Source organism: Myodes glareolus, chromosome 12 (genome assembly GCF_982192425.1).
Source record: "Myodes glareolus chromosome 12, mMyoGla1.1, whole genome shotgun sequence".
Classification (NCBI taxonomy): Eukaryota; Metazoa; Chordata; class Mammalia; order Rodentia; family Cricetidae; genus Myodes; species Myodes glareolus.
Genome location: NC_142037.1, coordinates 26,658,594 through 26,683,946, shown reverse-complemented (window position 1 = coordinate 26,683,946; position 25,353 = coordinate 26,658,594). Strand labels below are relative to the sequence as shown.

General features: G+C 41.8%; 1 protein-coding gene and 1 pseudogene across 1 annotated transcript in view; one reads left to right on the top strand and one right to left on the bottom strand.

Moving 5' to 3' along the window:
* LOC148120230 (calcium uptake protein 2, mitochondrial-like) overlaps window positions 1-24,112 on the bottom strand; it is a 43,466-nt gene extending 19,354 nt beyond the window's left edge. Inside the window, exons 1-6 of the mRNA XM_087911856.1 lie at window positions 24,107-24,112; window positions 23,544-23,672; window positions 22,136-22,274; window positions 10,548-10,579; window positions 10,372-10,447; window positions 224-271 (exon numbers count right to left, since the gene is read on the bottom strand). Coding sequence (XP_087767982.1) covers window positions 224-271; window positions 10,372-10,447; window positions 10,548-10,579; window positions 22,136-22,274; window positions 23,544-23,672; window positions 24,107-24,112 — 430 coding nt within the window. The remainder of the gene's footprint in view (window positions 1-223; window positions 272-10,371; window positions 10,448-10,547; window positions 10,580-22,135; window positions 22,275-23,543; window positions 23,673-24,106) is intronic.
* Window positions 8,601-9,076, top strand: LOC148120231 (profilin-2 pseudogene; annotated as a pseudogene).
* Window positions 24,113-25,353: the final 1,241 nt, after the last annotated feature.

Below are 25,353 nucleotides of genomic sequence, written 5' to 3'. Positions count from 1 at the left end.
CACTGGAACTACAAGTGCATTCCCTCATGCCTGTTTTTCTGAATGCTGGGGTCCGAACTCAGGTTGTCATGTCTGTACAGTAAGCACTTTAACCCACGGAGACATCTCAAGAGCTCTATTCCCAATGCTTTTAGTGATAAACACACACACACCAAATTTCAAGTCCTGCTTGTTAAGAATGAGAACTCCACATAACTGTTGTACAGAGAAGCAGTATACTTACTCGTGAGGATTGTAAGTAAGAAAAGATACTCGGTATACGAAATTAGCCCTGAAAGAGAAAACGTAAGTATAAATCAGGAGATAAATTTTAGATGAGAACCATGGAAATAACTAATATTGAAACTTCACCTCTGTAAAATTTGACATTTTATCCTACATTTTTGGTATAGTGGAAACCACTGTATAATAAAAGTTGAAATACAGCCACATTTTAAAAAAGAAAGACACCATTCTTCATCAAGTTTTACTTCCATCAAGGAGGTCATGATAGCGAACCTTATGTGCCAGTTAGATTGGGCAAGGAGTGGCCATTTTTCTGGGTGTATCTATGAGGGTTCTCCAGCTGAAATCAGTCTATGGACTAGTAGACTCAGTAGAGGAGACTGACCTCTCAACATGTGGGCATCATCTAGTCTGTCAGCAAGATGCCGAGGAAAGAATTCAGGCCTGCCTTCCCCTTCCTTACCTGCTAGCACATCTTACTGCATCCTCTACCCCTCTTCTTCCACTCCTGGCTCTCCTGGTTTTCAAGACTTAGGGCTGAGACTGAATCCCACTCCTGGCTCTTGGGTCTCTGGCTTACAGAGGTCACACAAACCTGCAAGTCTCCTTATGAGTTTGGCTTCACCGAACAATACTGACAGCTGCTGCTTAGCAAGTAACAGGAATTCACTAGCATCTCATCTGTAGGTTATGTAATTTAGACTTAGTTTTTCCTATTTGTAATACTTTACTTGATTGATGGAAATTTACAACTATAGTAGCTCAGTTTTGGTTATAGAGAAAGCCAAACTGTATTACTTAAAATGTTAACAATCCAATCTTTGTTGCAGCAACTTCATTTCCCTTTGAAAAACCATTCTTTTTCATTCTTAAACATGCAGTTTGGGTGGGACGCCTTGCTTTTCCTCCCATTTCCATGATACTGAAGGAGGCATTGTATCTGTTGCTGTGATAAAACACCATGACCAAAAGCAACTTGGGGAGGAAAGGGCTGACTTCTGTCTATAGTTCTATTAAACAGTGCACATACAAGGAAGTCAATGCAGGAAGTAGAGACAGGAACCCGGAGGCAGGAACCGAAGGAGAAGCCATGAACAAGTGCTGCTTGCTGGTTTGCTCCCTATGGTTTGCTCAGCCTGTTTTCTTACACCACTCAGGGTGGTACCACCCACAGTGATCTGGGTCTTCCCATATAAATCACCAATAAAGAAAACACCCTACAGACTTGCCTAGAGAGGCATTTTCTCAATAAAGATCACCTCTTCCTGAATGACACTACCCTGGGTCAAGCTGACGAAACAGTGGCCAGCCAAGATGGCAGGTGGCTTTGGGCCCAAGCTGGGGAACAGGCTGCTCTAGGGACTTGTTCAGGGTAATTCATGACGGAAGCTAGGCCACTATGAGCGGCTCTACGAAGAATGATGGATCACTGACTTCTTTTGTGTGGACTCGATGATGGGAGGGTTCTAATTAGGACTATGAGGACATGGGCAAAGGGAATGAAATTGAGACAAGACAGCGTCCAGAGCCTGAGAGCCTATATTTAACTGGAAGGCTTGAAAAATGGGTACTGGTCTGAGCTCCAAATCCAGGTAGCTTTAGGGCTAGTTCCGTATCTGGTCATTAAATAAACTTTCTTGTTAGCGTAGTGACGGGTTTTAGGTTGGTGCAATGAGGAGCAACAGTAAATGAAGGTCTGACTTTAACAAGAATGGCTGTTGGAGGAGTTAACCATTTGTCTTTTGGTCAGAAGCTTGGTATACTAGCAAAATGCACAACTTACAACTGAACACACTTTATCATGAAGAACTCAACAACAGATAAAATCACACAGACTCTTAGTTATATATTATTATAAATTTTATCTATAATCACAGATACAAATCTTACATATCATATCACTTCAAAGCCTCCCAGGTAAAAATATTCAAAGGCTGGGTGCTGGCTTCCTGTCCTCACCAGCTCTCTATTTCCTTGATTTTGGAGTAGCTGTGTTTTCTCAGAGTGTGGACATGTAGTCCGTCTATGGATACCTCTTTCTGAAGACTCTTCAGTGTTTACATGAAGGGAAAATAAATTCTGTGTTTGTCATGTTCTGTTCTTGGCAGAAGTGCTCTAACGTTAGTCTGAGGATCAAAGCATTTCATCCCTTGGCGGCCTTAAAAAAAGGGGAAAAATAGTGTTTTTCTGTATTTCAAAGGAATAGAGTGGGGGCTGGAGTAGCAACTTCTAGACTGTCCTGGGCTCGGTGCCAATGGAGACCTTTCTTGTCTTTAAACACAGGTAAATGTCCTTTAAGCATAGACAGTTTTTGAAAAGGAAAATTCCAGCGTCTTCTCTGAAACACTGACTTAAGTAAACACAGTAGAGAAGTGTAAAAACTGCTGCTTGTGCTCCAGACGCATTACAGACAACAGAGAGCCCTGCAGCGCCTCCTAGCGGCCTCAGAAAGTGCTTCAAGAGAGCCCCACATCTAAGGGCACCCACGGGAGAACAGCTTAGCGCCTGTTACTTTGATGGGAAACTGAATGCTGCTAAGTGGCAGTTTCAAAGCTGCATGATACACAGAGAAAAGTATTAATTAATTTATTTTTATGTGTATTGGTGTTCTGCCTGCATATGTCTGCGCACCATAAAGATGAGTTCAGACAGTTGTGAGCCGCCGCATGGTGCTGGCAATTGAACTTGAGTCCTCTGCAAGAGTAGTCGGTGTTCTCAATCACTAAGCTATGCCCAGCACAAACAGGGGAATGTTTTTAAAAATTTACCTTTAAAGGCTGGGTAGTGGTGGCACATACCTTTAATCCCAGCACTCGGGAAGTAGAAGCAGGTGGATCTCATGAGTTCGAGGCCAGCCTGGTCTACAAAGTGAGTTCCAAGACTGTTACACAGAGAAACTCTGTCTCGAAAAACAAAACAAAGCAAAAAAAGAGACAGAAACAGAGAAGGAGAGAGAGAGAGAGAGCGATTCATAAAAACTTACCTTTAAAGTTTGATAAAGGATCTTTAGGGGCCACTAGGAGCAATGAGTGAACAGTTTCTACACTTCCAGAAATATTTTAAAGTTGGAACCACACTCAAACACAGTATGTTCAGTAACAGCATTCTGAGAACTGTATTTCCCAAGGAGCCTGGGCTATCGCTCTTCCATGGGGATATTTATATCTTTCAACAATGTGTCTTGTAGTTTATAGTCAGAACATCCTTGAGGCAAGTGTGATATTGATAATCTAGCTCAGTTTAAAAATTCAGAATAAGCATAACTTATAATTTACTTTTCTTTCTAAAGCATAGTAAATTTTATCTCAAGAATATTCTACCTTTTGTTGGCTATGTTATAAATTCTGATAGATCTTATATGGAGTATGTTAAATTGTTCTTTACACAGTTTTATTAACATTGGCAGTGAAGTACAGGTGAATCTTTCCTTCTTTCTCTGAAATACAGATTTCAACAGAAAATAAAAACAAGCAAGCAAAATCCCTGCTAAATTCTTCCTCAATTTTTTTTTGTCTGCGATGACTAGACTTTGTTATTAGTTAAGGCACCTGACTCTGGGATCCCTGTGGAGATAACTGAAAATGAAGATAGCATGAGTGCCAGAGTTTATCTTGCCCTGCATCCTCTGGTCACAAGCACAGGAAAACCAAGTCTGCTGACTCAGAACACACACATTCCTACAAACTCCCAATATGAAAACTGTAGGAGACTGTTACCTCTAAAGCACATGGGTTTATTCTGGTGCATGGTTGGAGAGGGATACAATAGGGAAGAGGTTCTCAACCTTCCTCATGCTGTGGTGACCCCAACCATAAAGTTATTCTGTTTCTACTTCCTAACTGTAATTTTTCTATTTATGAATCATAATGTAAATATCTGATATGCGACCTTTGCACAACCTACGGATTGAGAACTGCTGCAATAGGGACACTACAGGGTAAAGATCACTGGGTAATTCAGTATTAGCAACGTAATGGAATCTCTGCTGCCTACTATACACTGACACTCTGAGGGATGAACAGAACTTGACACAAGCAGCTACTGATTAATATTTACTAGAGTAAATAATGTGTATACATGTATTTATTTTGTGGACCTGGGAATCAAACACAGTGCCTCACACATTAGCCAGGAGCTCTACCAGTAAACCATACCCCTAGAGCTAATTTGAAGATTCCTAAATGTTTATTTTTCAAACCACCCATTCTTTCCCCACCATGTATGCTTTCTAACTTCATTGACAGCTTTCTCTTGACTTTTAAACGTTCTTCTCTTCACCTCCCTTCCTACTTGACTTCCTTTTTTACCATCCTACTTAGGGTCCATGTACAATTAGTCAAACTTCTTCAGTAGTCAATATTAATGGCTTCCTCCAGGACTATCCTCTACTTGCCCAACATAGCCCTAACTTAATTCAACTGTAGCATTCTGATGCTCCATGAAAATGCAGGGTGAGCACACAGCTGACCAGTGGCTCTATTCTTCATGAACCACATCTCTGCTTGAAGCTCCTCACAGTTATTTTGCTTCTCGATCAGTTCATTCCATTTTCTTACCATGGACTCTTCCCCCCTACTCCTTTCTCCACTATTCTGCTTTGTCCAGGCTGCTCCTCAAGCCCTGCTACCCACACAGTACATAGATGGGAGCCACCTGTCACGCTTCCCTCCCGGCGCAACAGAAAAGCCAGCAGCCAGTGGCAAGATGGCCTTTCCCTCTGGCTTTCAAACAATCCCTCTTCTTCTATGTTCTAGGATTTGCTGTGCTTAAACTCTGCTCCCTTTTCTCTCACCAATAAGAAATATGCTCACATCTCTCCATCATAACTAACATGCCCTCAACTATCTGTCCCCCCCCCCCAGCTTCCTCCTCCTAACTCCTCTGCTCATGCCCAGGCCTATCAACTAGGTTTCATTTAATTTTCACAATGACAACCATTTCTCAAAAATGGCTTCATATCGCACCCTTCACTGACCTATGTCACTCTAAGCATCAAGTACTCAGGACAAAAATGGTGGGCTAGCAGCTGGTTTATGTGAACGGTAGAGAAGAGCCAGGATCAAACAGAGCAGACTGGATTCCAGAGGGAGAGGGACCAGCACTAGAAACCACAAAGGAGTGGGAGGATGACTTGGGGAAACCACAGGCGACTCAGCCGCAAGCTCAGGCAGTCTAGCCCCAGGGCGCGGGGTGGGGAGCAGGAGCCCATCCAGAAGGAAATGCTGGTGGTTGTGGTGAAGGGACTGCAATACTGCTCACAGCATAAGCCCACAGTTCTCAGAAACTTCAACCCAGTTCAGGCTCCGGTGAGAAGGCGTGCTCCACAGTGGGAGCAGTTCCATGGTGGCACTCCTCACCACCATTTTGACCAGGAACCTTGGGGCCTGAACACAAGGATAATTACAAACCAAGGACTCTGTAGCTGTAGGCTGGGGCTGGCCAGTGAAGTATAAAGGAGGAAGTTCTGCTCTTGGTGGCTAGGGGCAGATCTCATTAACTGAGAATAACGCTGGAGTCTGACAGCCCTAAGCTTGACATCAGTGGGTAGGTCAACCTCAAGGATTCTGTTGTAAAGACTATGGATTCTGAACCTCTAGGGAACTACCTGTCCACAGCTGTAGCCCTCCAGCAGGGTGTTCAATATGTAGTGGGTTTGAAGGTGAAGAAAATAGGTCTGTCTGTAAAGATCTCAGGCCGTGTTTTCTTTCCTTATGCTCAACACACTTGGGAGGTGCCCTCCAGTATGAGGCTCTTCAGAATAACAACGAAATCTCAGGAGGATGGGAAAATCTCTGCAGAGCTAACTGTGGCCAGCAGAGGGCCCCTATACTTCAAAGGAAGCGACCCAAGTGAAGACTGCCCTGGCTGACTTCTAACCCTTGTCTAGATCAGGCTCATACCAGCATGAATCATAGCTAGACACAAATCTACAAGATCACATGACAGTGCCCCTGACACACCCACTGCAGACACCAGTCCTATAGTACTCAGAAAGAGCGTCTCTGACGCTTTATCTTTTGTTATTGCCATTTTCCTTTCCTTTATATTTTTCTTTTTATTACTATTTTGTCTTTTTCCAGTATTTTAAAAATTTTATGTGTATGAGTGTTTTGTCTATGTGTATTTATGTGTATGAATGTATGTGTACAACTTGCATTCCTGAGGCCCTCAGAAGTCAGCAAAGGGTACTGGATCCCCTGGAACTGGAGCTATGGATGGGTGCTGGGAACTGAACCCTGGTTATCTGCAAGAACAAATTAACTACGAAGATTCTTTATTGAATTTCAAGCATCATAGGTCAAATAAGACAGTTACACAGTACTCTAGCCAACATTCTTCTAAGTACTTCTCTGAAGTAGGTCACATCAGAGGCCATAAAGCAAGTCTGAACAAATAAGAAAGAAGTGAAAGAATTCATTGTATCTCTTCAGATCAAAGTGCAATAAGAGTAGAAATCAACAGCACAAGAACCTATAGAAACTATACAAGCATTTCTGTACTGTACGATGTACTCTTAGGTAACAAGTCACTGGGGTCACTGAAGAAACAAGGGAAGAAAATGACGACTTTCTTAAAAGTGGAAGCACAACTCATCAGAACCTTTGGGGCACAGGTAAGACATCTGTAGAGTTTCTAACTATGACTGCTATGTTAGGAAACCACAGTAGGGCTGGGAATGGCTCAAGTCAATAATGCACCTCCTTTGCAAGTATGAGGACCTGGGTTTGATCACCAGCAACCACATAAAATCCCAAGATTTGTCACTTGTATTGGTTTAGTAAATCACTGATTGGTCAGTAGCCAGGCAGGAAGCATAGGTGGGGTGACCAGAATAGAAGAATTCTGAGAAGAGGAAAGGCTCAGTCTGCAGTTGTCACCCAGATGCAGGGGAAGCAAGATGAAAATGCCTCAATAATGACAGGTACCAAGCCACGTGGCTACCAAAGACAAGAATTATAGGTTAATTAGCCTGAGCTAATTGGCCAAGCAGTGTTGTAATTAATACAGTTTCTGTGTGATTATTTCCAGGCTGGGTGACCAGTAACGAACGAATGCCCTCCTTCCACCCCCAACAATGCTGTAAACACAGCACTGAGGAGGTGGTAACAAGAGGCCTCCTGGGTTGGCTGGCTGTCTAGACTAATTGGTGAGCTCCAGGCCAATGAGAAATCCTGTCTCACAGAGGTGGACAGTATTCTTGAGGAGGGCACCAGAGGTTACCTTCAGGTCTCCATGTGCAACTTCACTGAAAAATTTGAGTTACTTAAAGGTGCATCTAAAAGTGTTAGAAAAACAAGAACAAGACAAAGCCCAAAGCAGTAGATAGTAAGAAATATGAGGATAGAAATGAGCTGGACACTAAAAGAACAATACAAAAACTTAATGAAATGAAGTAGGTTTTTAGAAAATAAACAAGATAGAAAAACTATTGGTCAAAAAATTAAAAGAGAGGGAGGAGAGGATCAATCAAATTAAATATGAAACTAGCACATTACAACAGATACCAACAAAATCCAAAGGATCATTTGAAGGACTACCTTGAAAAATCTACATTCCAAAAACACTAGAAGACATGAATTCACAGAAACAGGTTCCCTACCAAAGTTAAATCAAGAAGATAGAATTAATTTAGACAGATCTATAGCAAGCAATGAGACAGAGGCAGTAAGGGCCTCACAACAGCACACCAAGACCAGATTCTTTCCCTTATTCTACCAAACATACCAGGAATAGGCAACACCAACACTCTTCAAACTACTCCATGAAGCAGAAAGATAGGAAAACTGCAAAACTCATTGTGAGAAGCTGGTATTAGCCCTGATATCAAAACCACATAAGTGCACAGCAGCAACAGAAGACAAAAAGTCACAATAATTTGCATATTAAATTTAAGAATGCAATAAGGAGCATAAACATTATGGCCATGTTGGTTGTATCCAGGAAGGCAAGGATGTTCAATGTGTGTAAATTAAGAGATGTGCTGCAGACTCAGGGACTGAAGTTACAACATTTCAGTCAGTGTGGGAAAATCTTTTGACAAACTCTGGCATCAAGATATAGCCTTCCAAGGCTAGGACTTCAGTGTGCATCTGCATGCCTGGCCTACCTCTCCTCTTTACCATGTTCTCTCAGCCCCTGGAAGCATTCTCATGGTTTTCCTCTGCTCATTTTGTCTGGCCTTTTTATTTCTTTGTACAGGACTCCTTAATGTCCACACAGGCCTCATCTCCTTTCTCTCCACTTTCCCTCAATCCTTCTCTAGGACTTACTCACCGATGTGAAATAATGTATTTTTATTGCTTAAAAAAACTTGAGAAAGTTATCTCTCAACCATTTATTATGCCATGAAACACTGGTTAAATCACATGGCACGCTCTGCTCCTGCCGTCCCCGCTGCAGTGCAAAGGGCAGTGCAAAGGGCTCGAAGATGGCTGTCTGGCAGAGCTATGTGGATAACCTGATGGGCGATGGCTGCTTCCAGGAGGCCGCCATTGTCGGCTACTGCGACGCCAAATACGTCTGGACAGCCACGGCTGGGGGCGTCTTCCAGAGTATCACACCAGCAGAAATAGATATGACTGTAGGAAAAGGCCGGGAAGGTTTCTTTACCAACAGCTTGACTCTTGGTGCAAAGAAGTGTTCAGTGATCAGAGATAGCCTATACGTTGATGGTGACTGCACAGTGAATATCCGGACAAAGAGTCAAGGTGGGGAGCCAACATTCAATGATGCTGTTAGCAGAGCTGGTAGAGCACTGGTTATAGTCATGGGAAAGGAAGGTGTCCATGGAGCCTCACTTAACAACAAAGTGTATGAACTCTCTTTATACCTTAGGAGGTCTGATGTGTAAGCAGCCTCTCCCTTCTATCTACCAAATGTCTTCATCACCACCCCAATTACAATGACAGCACTACCAGACTGTATGTAGATGGTAGCTCATTTTTCTTTATCTATTTTCTAATGTCATGATTCCCAAAGGGTCTTTGGATGTTAACCACTGTGTGTAACCAACCTTTATCTGGCATTATAATTGCAGCACAATAATGATATGCATGATATCTTGAAATTGGGGAAAGGGGGCATGCCAAATTGGGCATCACTTTGTCTTAGGAATTAATTAATGGGATACTGATTACTAAAATAAGTTAATATCAAGCAGGTTGTGTGGGTTGTACAATCTCTAATTCAATCAATGTCTTTTCAGTACTTTGAGCATTTACTTGGCTCATTTAGTCTTCCTTTTGTAGCGCATGGTTGGGAGGAAAAAGTGCATATGTCTTTACATCACTCTTTTCTCATTCCCTCCCTTCAAACATGAGGTATTTGGTTTTTCCATTCTCTTGTATAGTGCCTGGTTTATTTAACTTCCTTTGTCGATGAGCTATCGAGAGCTGTGGTGATTTGCTTTTAATACTATGATTGCACTTGACACAGACTCTGTAGTGTCTATAGGATATGAAAGTGTAACTGTCAAGAGCAAAGGCACTTCCTCCCATGACCTTACTACAATAACCATACCGATCAGATTCCTAGGGACATTCTGTCATTGCAGTAGCTCAGACTTCTTGTCTTTGCACACCAATTTTACTCTTCTTGAGTAAAATTGTAAAAGGCTGCCCTTATGGATTTTAGGTTCCCAACATAACGATCTGGAGTGTCTCCAGTTTATTTTTCATAGGACCAATTTTTATTTGCAACTTAGGTTTTTATACGAAGTTGCATCATTGTGGACTTGGCTGTCTTGTGATGTATTTTTTCATATGTATCCTGTGCCATACTATTGTTAAAATAAACTGTTGCTATTGCGAGATGGGTTTTCTTTCGAATGGCACTACTTTAGGGACATTCTAGTATTTGCTTCTATTGTTTGGGCATTGTGCATAATGTACACATTTAAAAACAAATCTTGTTGCTGATTTGTCCATTTCTTTCCTGGCACTTTGTTACATCTGGGATACAGTTTAACTCATCTGATTTAATATGCATTTAAAAAGTGCCATAACTATTAAACACCTTGCTTACAGACAGATGAAATAAATTTATTCCAACCAAAAAAAAATCACATGGCACAAATATCCCAGTTTAATTATCTAACACTACTTAGTTAAATATATACATAGAAATTTAACAATGATTGAAAATTACCTTTATCACCCAGGTCTCTAAAAAAAGTTGATCCACAGCGTGCTGTTTTGATTCCTGATAGTACATCCTCGATATCCTTAGGACAAACACACAAGTGAAAATCTTTCAGTTTAAGGTATACAAGTTCATTTTCCAGGTCCCCCCAAACACACACACAAAGCCCCAGCATGTCTTACCTTCCTCGCCAGCTTCTTGACTAGTGTTTTACCTACAACAAAGGAGAACCATGACTTAGCACTCACATTTCTCTAAACTCAGACTGCAGTAGGGAAGAAAATCATTTCTAAAACGAACAACTCAATCTAGGTAAGAAATAAAGCTGGCGACTTTAGTCAGTATCTCTATTGTAAAATCAGGAGCCAAAGAATTCTGAATGTGAATACAATGATACTGTAGTTTTCTGCAAGGCCCATTCTCAGTCTCTCTCACACACGTGAATCTTACAGTCTTTATTCTGAGGGCACTGTGCATCGATCTGTGCCACATGGGTCCTTTGTTTTTTAAAGTCAGTGTTTTGGTTTCACTGATTCAAAGAGGTCACTTCAATAGGGTAGTTTTGGAAAGCTGCCCTGTTCCGATCTAGAGCCATCTCTTAAGTATACCACTGTCCAGCCCAGTTAGAGGGGCGACCAAGAATGTCCCAGTCGCTCTTCACAGTGTCTTATTACACAATAGAAACCTGAAGCTCTTTCAGGCTTTCAAGCTTCTTAAAAACTTTACTATTCTTATTATTTTGTGAATGTTGGTGTGTGCATGTCACACTACATGCGGGGTGATCGGAGGATAACTTTCAAGAGCCCCTTCCCATCACCTTGCTTAGGAGGCAGGTCTCACATGTTTCTGCTCTGGTGTGCACTCTAGCCTAGCTGGCCTGTGGGTTTCTTCTGGGTGGCTCTTGGTCTCCACCTCAAATCTCACTGCAGAAGTGCTGGGATTACAGATGTATGCCACTGTGCTATATCTGGCTCCTTACGTGGGCTCTCCAAATTCATTGAAATAAAAAATGTTGTCTGTCTCAAACCTAGTGATGAACATTACTGTACAGGCGTAGAAACATCTACAATCTTACCTGGGAGGTTTCATGTTACTATCCTGGTTTTTCGCTGAGCATTATGTGCCTGTGAGTGAAAGTCCATCATAGCATGTAAGTTACTATATAACCTGCAACTCTAAGTGTCTGTAAAGTGTGTATAAAATTACTAATATAATGATGATTACTTTCTCTAGAAAATGGTGCAATACATATATTTTAACTTTTTGATTGCTTTTTACACATATAACTATATAAACATATAACTATATGTTATATAGTCTTCACTGTCCTGGAACTTGCTTTGTAGTACAGGTACACCTGAGATAAGCCATTCTTTTGTCTTATTTCATGAGTTTGTGTGGCAACATACCCAGGACTATTTTAATTCTTAATATAACAGCTTAATTATGCATATAATTATGGAGGCAGTTTTATCACTTTTAATTAAAATTCAAAATATTAACTTAAAAGAAATTGATCATAATTCAAATTTATCATAATGTTTTTCTTTTTATTTCTTGAAGGGTAGTCTTGCTATATAGCTCAGGCTGGCCTCAGACTGGTGACCCTCTTGCCTTGGTGTGTGCCATCATGGCTGGCCTCAGACTGGTGACCTTCCTGCCTTGGTGTGTGACACCACGCTTGGTCTCCTAACATTTTTTTCTTAAAGCTTATACTACAAATTTCATTACCATGTATATTTATTTTTAGTTCTCCCAGTTTGAAAAAAGATTGCACTCTGTTTGGAAGCCTGTGAGGTGGCAATAACTGGCAGTGGGAAGCTGAGGGAATCGAGGATCTGAGGTGGCTTCTAATATGTGATAGTTAGAAGCCTCTTTTGAAGTTTAAAAAAAGTCATGTGCTTTAAAAAAAATCTATTTGAAACTTAATGAGTTAGGTAACGTCTGTTAGCTTAGAGCTGGACGTCAGACTGTCAAATGGCCAACCCATTAACATTCGGTGTCAGAGAAATAGCACTGAACAGTGCAACAGTAAAGTCATGAATGATAATATACTACCAGAATTAAGGCAAGAAGTAAACTATAGAAACTCCCGAAGAAGGGAGACCTCATATCTGCTTAACTGTGTAGGTGAGTGCTTTGCATGAAGGTGTGAAATTAATTTTCATAGAATTCCACTCCCACTCCCAGGTCCTAGGCTTTTGAATGTAGTACTATCCTCAACATACATATAAATAAACAAGATGATTTAGCTCATAATACTGCCAGTATCTCAATCAGATACTGGACAACCTGACCCAAGTGAAGACAGTAATGGAACTATGGACTCGTCTTCACAGAACTGATTCATCAGTAGCATATGATTATAAAGGCATTTGGTTGTTGTAAATAAAAATTAAAATAGAAACATTGGTCATTTCATAGTAATTACAAAATCTGTTCATCTGTATATAGGATGGTCGTGGAACAGAGGAGTGGGTGTTATAAGCACTAGGCTCATCTGTGGCCTGATGTGCCAGGAAGGGGTCTATGTCTACCACATCACTCAGCAGTCACAGGAGCACAGAGGCAAGATCTGGTACCAGCCTCTGCTTTATAAACACGATAGAATTAATGTGGGAACTGAATGAAATGCTTCAACTGTCAAAGAGAAGGGGCTGGAATGCTGTGGGCACTAAGGAAGTCTTCTGGGTTAACACCTCTATACTGTCATATTCCAAAACAGTAAAAACTGATACTGAGAAATGAGCTTTCCTTGCAGTTTCCCACTGACATAAACACGAAAGTAAAACAGACATCACGTGTGTCTGATGGCTTTTTCTGCAGCCTGAGAGGCATCAGTGGGTGCAACAACAAAGCACAATGCGAGCAGGAGAAATGTCTGCAGAACTTAGGAGAACAGGGTGGGAACATTCCCGCATCTCGGGGGAGGTACAGTCTGCCCCAAAGATTACAAAGGACGCCTGTTTTTAAAGCAGGCCATGCAGCCAATCCTCAGTTGGGGATGGGATGGTGATGCATCAGGGGATAAGGAAGTTTTGAGTTATTTGTCACCTTACAGAGTGACAACCAAGAATATCCTTGTTGGGCACCATCTCAAGGGTGTGTGCATGTGCTTGTGTATTTTCAAAAAAGCCAGAGTGAAAATGTCATCTACCGAGCGATGATGAAACTGGCTACTCTTGTACCATCCTCAAATGCCCTGAGAATTCTGATTTCTGTTTGGCTGGAGTAAGGGGTACAAGACTCCATAGAGCGCTGGCTTCACAGCTGAGTACATTTTTGAACAGTGGCTTTAGCATCCTCCTGTGCTTTGAGAACTGGAATTTCCATGTTCAACACCGCATTCGGTACAGAAGCAGCTTAGGTGTCCACGCTAGCTAAAAGGAAAAGGAAGCATGCTCCAGATATACAATGACACTTTACTCAGCCGTAAAGAAGTTGTGTCACTTGCAGGAAAATGGGAGGACCTGGAGATCATCATATTAGATGAATTAGAGCAGGCTCAGAAGACAAACACATTTTCTTTCACAAGCAGAATCTTAATAAAAAGACATAAAAGAAAGGAAGAGGACGGCGTGGGGGAAGAAGAGCAAAGGAAGGGGGGCGAACATGATCAAGTTTCTTAACAGGCAGACATGGACATGCCATCTGTGACTCACTGCTCCGTGCACTAAACATGTTACTCAGAAAGGGTGTGATGTTCTCTGTCCATTTTTATTACTCTAGGGTAAAATTTTGCTCTTGAAATCTAAAAAAATAGTGAGTTGTAGAATATTATTTTCAGGTGTGTTACTTTTGTTTACGCTGCATTTGATTAACTGTGAAGCTGTGATTCTTTGCCTGCCTAAAACACCTGATGGTCCTAATAAGGGGATGACGGGCCAATAGCGAGGCAGAAGCAAGGATAGGCGGGGCAGCGGGCAGAGAGTATAAAAGGAGAAACGAGAGAAGGTGGAACAACAGAAAGAGAACAAGGAGAGGAGGATATCAGGGCCCACCTGCCCAGCTATGCAGCAAGCCGTAGAGAAAGTAGAGAAAGGCATACAGAAGAAGAGAAAGGTGAAAGCCTAGAGGCAAAAGATAATTTAAGAAAAACTGACAAAAAAACAAGCCACGCTAGAGCCAGGCATTCATAACTAAGAATGAGCCTCCAGGTGGGATTTATTTGGGAGCTGGGTGGTGGGCCCCCCAAAAGCCAAAAGAGAAAAACATATTACAACATAGTACTTCTTGATAAATGTAATGAAATAAAACATTTATTATTGAAAGTTGATGAGAAAATTCCCAGTTAGGCAGGAAACAGAAATTATCAGATTCTTTGTCTTAGCAGACAAATTAATAATACTCTTAAGAAGTCTTAGTGTTTGTATTTCATGATTACAAGTTCAGAAAATTATTTTAGAATCAGTTAAGCAAAGACATAAAAAACTATACTCACTACAAAATATTCATATTAGTAAAATAACCGTAGGAAATGTAAATGCTCCCATATAATTAAATTATAGCATACTAATGGAACAGTCAACATTTTTTCAAGCAGCAATGACAGAGGGAAACTGCTCTGGCATTAAACAGAAGAGGCTGGTTATGACGTACACAGCAGACAACGCAAGGTCTTACATCTGTAAGGAAAAGGGTGTATTTTAAAGGGTAAACCTTACGGCATGTGAATCCTGTCTCTGTAAAAAAATTTACAGGCCAAAAAAGACGCGTGCTAATAATGCTGGTAACTACTAGGTGGCAGGCATCTGATTCTGGCTGACTGCATTTTCTACTCTACAGATTGAACAGCTTCCGTTTTTAAAATGGACAGACTTTTTTCTCACGCTCTCTAATTCACCAACCCCACAACACTCTGAAGCAGATACTACTACTCTGTGGATCTAGAAACAAGTCAGGAGGCTTTGGCGCTAACCCAGCAACAGTGAGACCGCTTCCATCCACGCGACTCCATGTACTACCCTGTGGCCTAGCACAGTGACACATTCTGTAGTAAGTCACCTCACATATGTTCAATACTTCTCACTTAACCGATGGGAGGAAGCACCTCAAGGGTGCTTGATTAAAAACGCACGAGCACAGAGAGACTGGAACAGAAACAAGGGAGTGATGGGTCACTTCTGTGCCTCTTGCTCAGATTTCTTGAGCAACTGATAGCTGGCCCCACACGAAACTTTAATAAGGCTACTGGCAAACACACTGTCTTTTTAATTCATTATCTCTTACTACTAAGGCTACCTCTGCAAGCCTCTGACATTCTTCCCTTTCTTACAGCTTGAAACTGCTTTCTCACTCATGAGAGCAGAAACAGGGATGATAACTACCTTTCCTGATGCTGTGAGGGCCTTTCCAAGGGCTGGTTAATTCCAGCTTCCACCATGCTCCTCACCCTTGTCCTCTCAGGGCCTTTGTCCTAGAAGAACCCTCTCCTCTATCTCGACCATCCTCTCAGTCCAATGGTAAAACTCTTCCCAACAGGTGTGGTGGCGCACACCTTTAATCCCAATGCTCAGGAGGCAGAAGCAGACAGCTCTCTGTGAGTTCGAGGCCAGCCTGGTCTACAGAGTGAGCTCCAGGACAGCCAGAGCTATTATATCGAGAAACCCTGTTTTGAAAAACAAAACTAAATAAACAACCCCCCCCCCCAAACTCTTGTGTTGGTCACATTTCTACTAGCTGAAGGGGAGAAGCACCCCTCCTGCAAACAGGGAGGGAGGTAGGCAAGGTGGGGAGAGGTAAGTGGCTCTAGCTAACGCGGCCCGAGAGCACTCTAAATGGTTCCTTGACTTTCAGCCTCTACTTGCTCACTTAGAAACAGGTGAAATCTGTGGATGTGATCAACAGTGAGGCTGAGAAATTGAGGAATTTGGGCAAGCTGATGAAGAAAGCTAGAGAAAGCGAACTGGCATACAACACAAATGACTTGGAGGATCTAGGTGAGGTTGAATTTAGTGGCTCCAATCTGTGTGTGACTTCCCAGCAGTTTCAATAAAAGGGATATTATCAAGTAGTTATCAGAGTGACAAAGTCACAAACCCTGTGGCTGCAGGACAGAGGAGAAGGGGGCCTTGGAATGACAGAACAGTGGATGTGAGACATTTTTATGAGGGCAGAGAATAGACACCCTGGGTAGCAGGGAAGTTGAGGATAATTAATTAGTTGTTGCTAAAGATGCAAATTTTGAAATTTGACTGTAAAATTAGGACAATTAGTAGCATGGGCTGTGAACGGTGTAAAAAATGTCCCTGGAAGGGAGTGCAGCAAGACAGAATTTAAAAGGGGAGATGGTGTTCTGGCCAGAGAGCCTGTGCTGCATGCAGAGCACACAGCAGAGACCCAAGCCTGCAGGGACCAGGAAAGGAGCTGCCAGTGTCTATCTGGGGAGCTATGCAGAATGCTTACATAAGCCTCATCAATTGTATTAATTAAGCACACCAGTAACAAAAGGCCAAAAAGATAATACCAGGTAAATGAGTTTAAAATCTAATAAATCTTAGATTGCTTTGCATCATTTCATTTACCCAGAGACCACGGGTCAGTGGTTTGGCTCAGTTTATCTTTGTTTTGCTGTTCAACGTGATCTGTAGGAATGTAACCAAGATTATCTTATCCACGATGAAAAATGAAGATGAAACATCATATGCATAAAGGATGTATTATTTGGCTTGCAAAATTACTGAAGTCTTGATTTGGCTCGGTGCCTTCTGATGGTTTAACCGCATTCCAAAGAATAATAAAAGTAGAAATGTCACAGTCTTTAATCATAGTTTACTGTAGTTCTTTGAACATATTTTAGGGGCTATTTTGATGTCTTTTTCTGTTAAATCTGTTATCTGATTGCTCCACAAGCAATTTCTCTTGCACGCTTCTGTTCAGTCACAGGTCTTGTTTCTTTGTATTTCGGCTTCTGCTGTTGGGTCTGGGACAATTCAGATGACACATGTGGGAATCTGGCTCCTTCTCCATGGCTCACTTACTGCTTGTGAATGTGCATAGTGTCTGGTCAGACAGTCTTTAGTAAAGACTATGTCTCACCCTGCCCTCTAACAGTGCTAAAACCTGAGGGAACGCCCCAGTGAGGCATGGGACGGTTTGGGAGTTGTTGAGTTCCTTCGGAGCAGCTCACTAGGGTGCTGAATCCAGACAATCTGGCCCTGCTGACTTGATGAGAACCCTAGACACACACTGCTCTAGAGATCATCTTTTGAATTTAGGTTCCCATGAAGGAATAATCCCCACTGTGGGTGGTTAATATTTGTTATGACCTCTGGAAAGCTCCCCCACCCCAGTTTTGTCTCCTTCCCAAGTGTTGTTAGGCAGAGCAGTCAGCATGTAGGTTGGCCTGAATCTATCTCTGACAGCTCAACTACCTCTTACCACAACCTACACCAACTTGTTTATTGTTTTTTTGGAAACAGGATTTTGCTTCCTGTGGATCTTAGCTGGCCTCACACTAGCAATCTTCCAGCCTCAACTTCCAGTGTGTTCCAATTACAGGCATGTCTAGTCTAGTGTGTCTAGCTGACCCACCTGTGCCTGTTTCTGAGAGTGCCTGAAAATCTCCATTTTATGTTAAAAATGAGGAGACCAGAAGTTTTTTACTTAACCTATTGCTATCACTCAGGCCAGAGTTCCGTAGCCAGACAGAAGGACAAGGGTGCTGTTCTTTCTCCAGCAAGTGAACCCTGGGTCTTCATCTCTTCTGGATCCCCTCTGCCTTTCAAGCCATAACAAGAGCAGCCAGATCTCCAGTGTTCCTGGTGGAAGAGAATGAAAGGCAGAGACTCCAGTCCACTCTACAAATAAGCAAATAAGGACTGACTGGGTGGGAGAGGGTGCTCCCACCCTTCAGCCGCCCCACAGCATTCCGGCTCCAGGGGCAGGGCAGGAGCAAAGTTCTAAAGTAAAGCCTAGAGCACCGCTCCTCCCAATAGCCCTCAGAGCTGTGTTCCTGCGTCGTAGGCTAGAACCAGTTTCCGTCTCATTGAGTTGCAACAGGCAGGGAGAATGCCAGTCTTAGTTAAAGCACTCTAGACTTGAACACTTTCTCATCAATCTTAGCAGCTTAACTTGAATAGGCATTTCTAAATTTCCTATAACACCTCAGACACATTTCCAGAGACTGTAACTGTGATTCCTCATTTTTCTACCAGTTTCAGTGAGCAGTGGATTTATGTGTTCTTTATGCTGCTATAACAGATACTAAGTTTACTCACTCTTATGAACAGAATTCCCCATTGTGAGCACACCCTGCTTTATCCACTCTCTCACCGGTGGACATGTGGATGGTTTCTAGCTTTCCTGCTAACCCAAGGCTGCTGCTATAGACACTCTTTTGGATACCTATGACACACCAGCAAGTGTTCCTACTGGCTATAGAGTATATACACCTAGGAATGTGAATGTTGGTAGAAAATTCTATAATGTTTAATTTTGCAAGGCAGTTACAAGTTGTTTTCCAAAGCAGATGGAGCTTTCCATTTCCAACCAAGAGTGTATAAAAGTTCTTGGAGCTCTCCACCTCTGATTTACAGCCTCCTCAAACTTTGTTGTGATACCTGCCAATATAAGAGGTGTAGAATTTTATCCCACTACAGTTACAAACAAGGGAAGAATTTATGTTCATTTTCTTGTTTTCTCTTCTGTGAATATCTATTTCTTCCACTTTTTAATAGCTGTACAGAAAAAGATCAAGAGAAAAAGATCAAGAGAGGAGAGCACTCTTCCCTGCTTAGTCGTCTTGAGCAGTTCTAGGGATGGGAGCTAGGGCCTCACACATCCCAGGTAAGTAAGTTCCTTTAGCCCTTAGGAGGGCTCTTCGGTGGGATCTAATGAGTCGATAAAGAAATCTGTTTTATTAAGTTGACATGTATGAGGAAAGCCTCACAAGAAAGTGGAGCTTGAAGAAACAACCAAAGCCAAGATGCTTTGATATTTAGACAACAATCAATTTAGGAAAGACAGACAGGACAAATGGATCTCTCCACTAAGCTATATCCTAGGGATGTCGTTAAGAGATACGGGGCGGGGCAGCGGTAGAAGCTAATGGAAGCTAAAGGTTACTTCAAAGAACTTGTTAATTGGGGCTGTGATGAATTACCGCAGTCACCAGTCTGGTGATCAAGGCTGTTTTTCTGGCTTTGCTTTGTGAAGGATGTCCCTCTCAAAAGAATCTTTATGGCTTGTTGCATGTAGGGAAAGACAGGCCAAATGGCCCTTTCTGTAGTGACAGTTTCTTCAGTGATGTCACTCTAAAGTAATTACCATGTCACTTGGCATACTCTGAGATGACCTGACCTTCACTCTTCCGTGTGCATACTTTTTTAAAATTGTAGCTTCATATGTACATGTTAACTCTTGTTCATTCTGTGTGTTATAAATAAATCCTGCCAGTTTTGGGTTTGTTGTTTCAATTTCTTTAAGGCAACTTTTGATGAATAAAGTTCTATTTTAATAAGGGTGAATCTTGTTCTTTTGGTTGGCACTTTGTCTTATTTAAGAAATGTTTATCTCAGGGAGACACACACAGATACACACACTGCCAAAAGGAGAAATGATGTACACGTGAACCACCGGAGACTCATACACCTATTAGTAATTGACAGACGGCTCAGCAGGGTGCAGCTGAGCAGAACAGCACCCTCAGCGAAATCTATTGATTCTCATAAGATTTTCATCTTTTATGAGAGCAAACTCTGTTTGGCTATAACAGTCTAGAATGAGTTTCTATTTCATAGAACTAGAATTGTCAGTGAGGGGTAGTTTTTTGTTTTTTTTTTTAAAGGTGTGTGTGTGTGTGTGTGTGTGTGTGTGTGTGAGTGTTCTGCCTACAATGTATATCACGTGTGTACTTGGTGCCTGTGGAGGTCAGAAGAGGGTACTGGATCCTCTGAAATAGGAATTACAGAGAGTTGTGAGTCACCATGTGGATGCTGAGAAATTGAACCTGGGTCTTCTAAAAGCACAACAAAAGCTTTTAGCTGCTGAGCCATTTCCTCAAGTTCATGTCCCTACACCTAGGCCGGGCAGCTGAAAACAGTATGACCCTTGCTCCAGGAACCCCAGACTTCCAGTCTTTGGGGAATCTGCACTCAGGAGCACAAACCCATACCTAATTAAAAATAAATCTTAAAACTATTATTATTATTAGTGTATGTGTGCGCCAGCAAATGCCATGGCATACATGTGGGGCTCAAGGGACAACTCTGTGGAGTTGGTTTTTTCCTTCTACTCCACATGGCTTTGAAGGACTGAAGAACTGAGCGCTCTTACCATTCAAGCCACATGAACTGCTCCTCTTCAGGAGTTTTAATCCCTCAAGTAGGTCTATACTCAGATTCTAGCGGCTAATTAATTATTCTTAAACTATTTCTGACATAAAGTCCTGGCAGATTTTGGGTGACTTCTTATCTGAGCAAACCCTGACTGACCCCGTGGATCTACCTGTCTCTAGTTTTAGGTCAGAGTACCCAGGGACCTTAAGTCTGGGACCCTTGATGGACTTGGGTTGCTGCTTTTATAGTTTTTAACCTTTTTTTTTCTGTTGTGAGGACAGGAGTGATAATGTCCAAGTTCTGTTCATGTCAGAGGTTAAATTATTATTTATTTACTTGTTTGGTTGAGATAGGGTCTCAACTATGTAGTCCTAGCTGTCCTGGAACTCACTCTGTAGACCAGCCTGGCCTTGAACTCATGGAGATTCGCTTGCCTCTGCCTCCTGAGAGCTGGGATTAAAGACATGCACCACCACATGTGACCCAAACTATCTGTTAAGTCTTTGCTTAGTATCTTACTATATCAATGTAGGTCAACATTTTAAAAGTTTTGACACATACTGCTAAATTTCATTCCATGGGGCTTTATTAAAATAACCTAAGCACACTTTTATTACTTTATTTTCTAATCTCCAAACCTTCATTGTTTCCTCAAGATGAAGTCCACATAGCCCTGCCAAGTAAACATTCCTTGAGTGGGTGAGCTGTCGCTGAGATCTTTTGTACAATTTAGCCCTTATTTATTCTTCAATGTGATCTCCAAGAAATGCCCAAGCTCTCCGTCTCCAGTGACTGGGGGACTTCCTGTGCCCAGGATTCCTGATGGTGTTCACCTGCTTTTGCCCTGCTCAGCCCTTCCCTGTGCACTCCACCCTGCTGACTGCCCCACACCGCTGTCCTCACACTTCTCCTGTCCATTAGCTTACTTACTGAGAAGCCAGTATTTTGTTACATTGTGTCAGCACGAGAAGGTTCACAGCACTGTGGCACACACAGTCTGTTGGGGTGAGCCAGGAACCAGGTACACCTGGGGTTTCTGCCATCTTGGGATAATTGTGAGCTTACCGTTTATAAAGTCATTGTCCTTTGTTATTTTAATTTTCGGTTATGTTTTTTTTTCAGAATTTTTCTACTTACAGCATAATAACATAATAAGTGATATATGGCTTTCCTTAATAATTAGTCTAGTTTTTTTCCCTCTCAATTTAAAACCTCAATTCCACCAAAAACTAATAATATCCAAATTATTAAATAATCTTTTTAGTGGCAGCTTAAAAACACACTTTTTTTTCATTTAAAAAACCCAAACAAAACAACTACTTCTAAGATAGATACACATTAAAGTTTACAACTGTCATATCATAACAATAACATACACAAAACAGAATGGTGATAATTCAAATTCAAAAAAGCTGTCACTAATCTTGAAAACAGGGTTTTCAATACTCATGTTTAAGTTTACAAAAAAAAAAAAAAAAAAAGAAGTCACTCACGCTCCACCTGCTCAAACATGACTGAGAAGAGGAAGTCCCGGGGCGTCATGTAATACTCTCCCTCATGCTCCAGGGAGGAAAACAGCATGAACCGCTGTTTACGCAGAGAAAGTTTCTCTACTGATCCCACGTCATTTTTCTAAAAGAAAAAGAAATAATAATTTAAAAAGTTTTTCAGTATCATTGCCAAACTCAGCTACCTCTAGAATTACCTTTAAAGAGTAAATGAGATCTCACAGCCCCCAAAGTTTATATTACTCATTTAACAAATATCAACTAAGTCCCTACATTTTTAGGCACTGAGTTAAAATACCAATTAAGACTAATTGGAGGGAAGTTGCTTTCAATGGGAACATGACATTCACCAATGTGTAAAGTCACTGCCATGGCGGGAAGTGACACAGAGCACAAATGGGAGACAGTGGCTGCAGGCAGGTCTCTTAGACAACACTGACAGAGGCCACAGGAGGAACCAGTGAGCACTGTTCTCTGCAGGAGCAGAAGGCCACTGTCACCATGGCGAGGAAGAGAGTGGAGAAGACAGATGTTCTGCTCTGCTCTGCTCACACAACTGTGACTAGCACCGTGCAGAAAGGACAAGCACAGCCACACGCTGCTGGTGCTGGCGTCTCTCAGGTCTTAGGGCTGAGCCTTCCCAACAGCGGGAGGGCAGTGCTGAAACATCCTACGCTTGCTGCTCCACTCAAGGCATTCAGCCTCGAGTTGCCATGTTATCTTCCTACACACGGATGGGCCTTGTGCTGGGCAGACTGCGACACGCAGTTGACAACACTGGCGCCCATGTGGAGCCTTCACATGATATTGTGCTGCTTTCACCTCACACTGCTTTCCTACAGTATCCTTTTCACTGGGCTATGCATCCTCCAGGACACACCACCTACTTTTCATATCCAGCACCAATGCTGGGATTTATCCTGACACACAGGCGATAGACAGTGACTGCTGACTCAAACCTGGTGCAGGAATTCCTTCTGTTTCTGTGTTGCTTTCATTGGATAATGAATAAAGAAACTGCCTTGGCCTAGTTGATAGGACAAAATTTAGGTAGGCGGAGTAGACAGAACTGAGCGCTGGGAAGAAGGGCAGACAGAGAGATGCCATGGATCTCCTGCCTGAGACGGACGCTGGTTAGAATCTTGCCAGTAAGCCACAGTTATGTGGCAACACACAGATTAATAGATATGGGTTAAATTAAGACATAAGAATTAGCCAATAAGAAACTAGAGCTAATGGGCCAGGCAATGTTTAAATGAATACAGTTTCTGTGTGATTCTTTCGGGTGTAAGATAGCCAGGCGGCCGGGACGACACAAGCAGCCTGCTCTTCCTGTTACACAAACCAAAATGGAAAAAAAAAAAATGAATTCTGGCTGCTTAAATCTCTTCACATTCAAGGCCACCAGAGGCTTCTTTTGGCTGATGTGAATCCCTAACCAATTCTCTTCCCTGAAGTAGACAACAGGCTTGCTAAACATCCAGTTTTGCGCCTTCTGCATTCTATTTAGTGCCGACAGCACCTACAACATAAACAATGGACATCAATGCTACAGTCTGTATGCTTTCTGTTCTTTGTCCATACACTGTTACTATAAAAGAACTCAAAAGGTGAGGAGGGAATGCAGTACCTTGCACAAGCTGGGACAAACACTACCCTGACCTATAACCCCAGCCCAGGGGCAAGTTTTAATTACATGCATCATACTCATCCTAGCAACCAGAAAATGGAATCATGGTAATATTTTCTGAATATTATATATAAAACACACACACACACACATATAGCAAGACACCAGCATTTATATATATACACACATCATTTTGCTTATCAGAGAAAAAGCAGTGGTAAGCCAGACAAACATTATTTTCTGAGGAAGTTCTATGTGCTTTGACAGTGAATTTATGTGTATGGCCAGGAACGGGAGAGTGGGCTGTAGCAAAACCAGGAACCTACCCGCATTTGCAAATCCTAGGGATTAGAACAGAAAGAGGCTAAACATGAGACTGTGTTGTGACTATATAGAAGAATTTTTAAAGGCATATAACTAACATTAACTTATAGTCTATTAAGAAAATAGCAAAACTAATAATCACGTCAGAGAAAGTACACTCTCAAACCCTGAGACACTATTGGTGCTTTTCTAATTTCTGTATCAAAGTTGTTAAAATTTCCTTTTTTTGATATTTCTTTCTGTTTAAATTCTTTTCACACCTCAACCAATTATATAGTCCACTACTTTATTCAGCCCTCTGTCTACTGGTCTCCTAACAGAGGGGCAGTTTACATCTGGTTTTCAGGCTGTCCTCTTCCTTGTAGCAATCTTACTTTTCCTGGTCTTAACTAATATGTAGGAAGTGAATACATAAACCGGCTGCTCTCTCATAGCAAATTGTGTAAAAGATATCGTATTTTCTCTAGAAGGTTTAGTTCTAAAAGTTTCTCTATCTCGTGGTTATCATTTTTTTATTAAAATACTTACTTACTTAAAAACAATGTGAATGTGTGCATATGCCACATGTGTGGGTGTTTACAGAGGCCAGAAGATGGTGTCAGATCCCCTCAAGACACGGGCAACTGCGAGATGCTTGATATGGATACCGGAATCCAACTCCAGGCCTCTCCAAGAGCATCAAGTGCTCCAAAGCATGCATGGTTACCATTTTCCATGCGTCTCTATGAAGAGCATCAAGCACTCCAAAGCACCGCTATCATTTCCCATGAGTCTCTATGAAGATCATCAAGTGCTCCAAACCATGGTTATCATTTTCCATGCGTCTCTATGAAGATCATCAAGTGCTCCAAAGCATGGTTATCATTTCCCATGAGTCTCTATGAAGATCATCAAGTGCTCCAAACCATGGTTACCATTTTCCATGTCCCTAAGAAGAGCATCAAGCACTCCAAAGTACGGTTATCATTTTCCATGCGTCTCTAAGAAGAGCATCAAGTACTCTAAAGCACAGTTATCATTTTCCATGTGTCTTTATGAAGAGCATCAAGAGCTACACAATCATTGTCTCCAGGACCCTTTCACTCAAATGTAGTCACATTTCTGAAGAGCCAACCCTTTAGGAAGTGCCATTTTATGGAGCTGGATAGCTGGCTGGATTGCTTGCATCCACTTACATTTTGGCGAAATTACTTCCTAATGAACAATAATAGATAAAGGTAACAAGAATCTTTTTACTAGTTAATTTCTG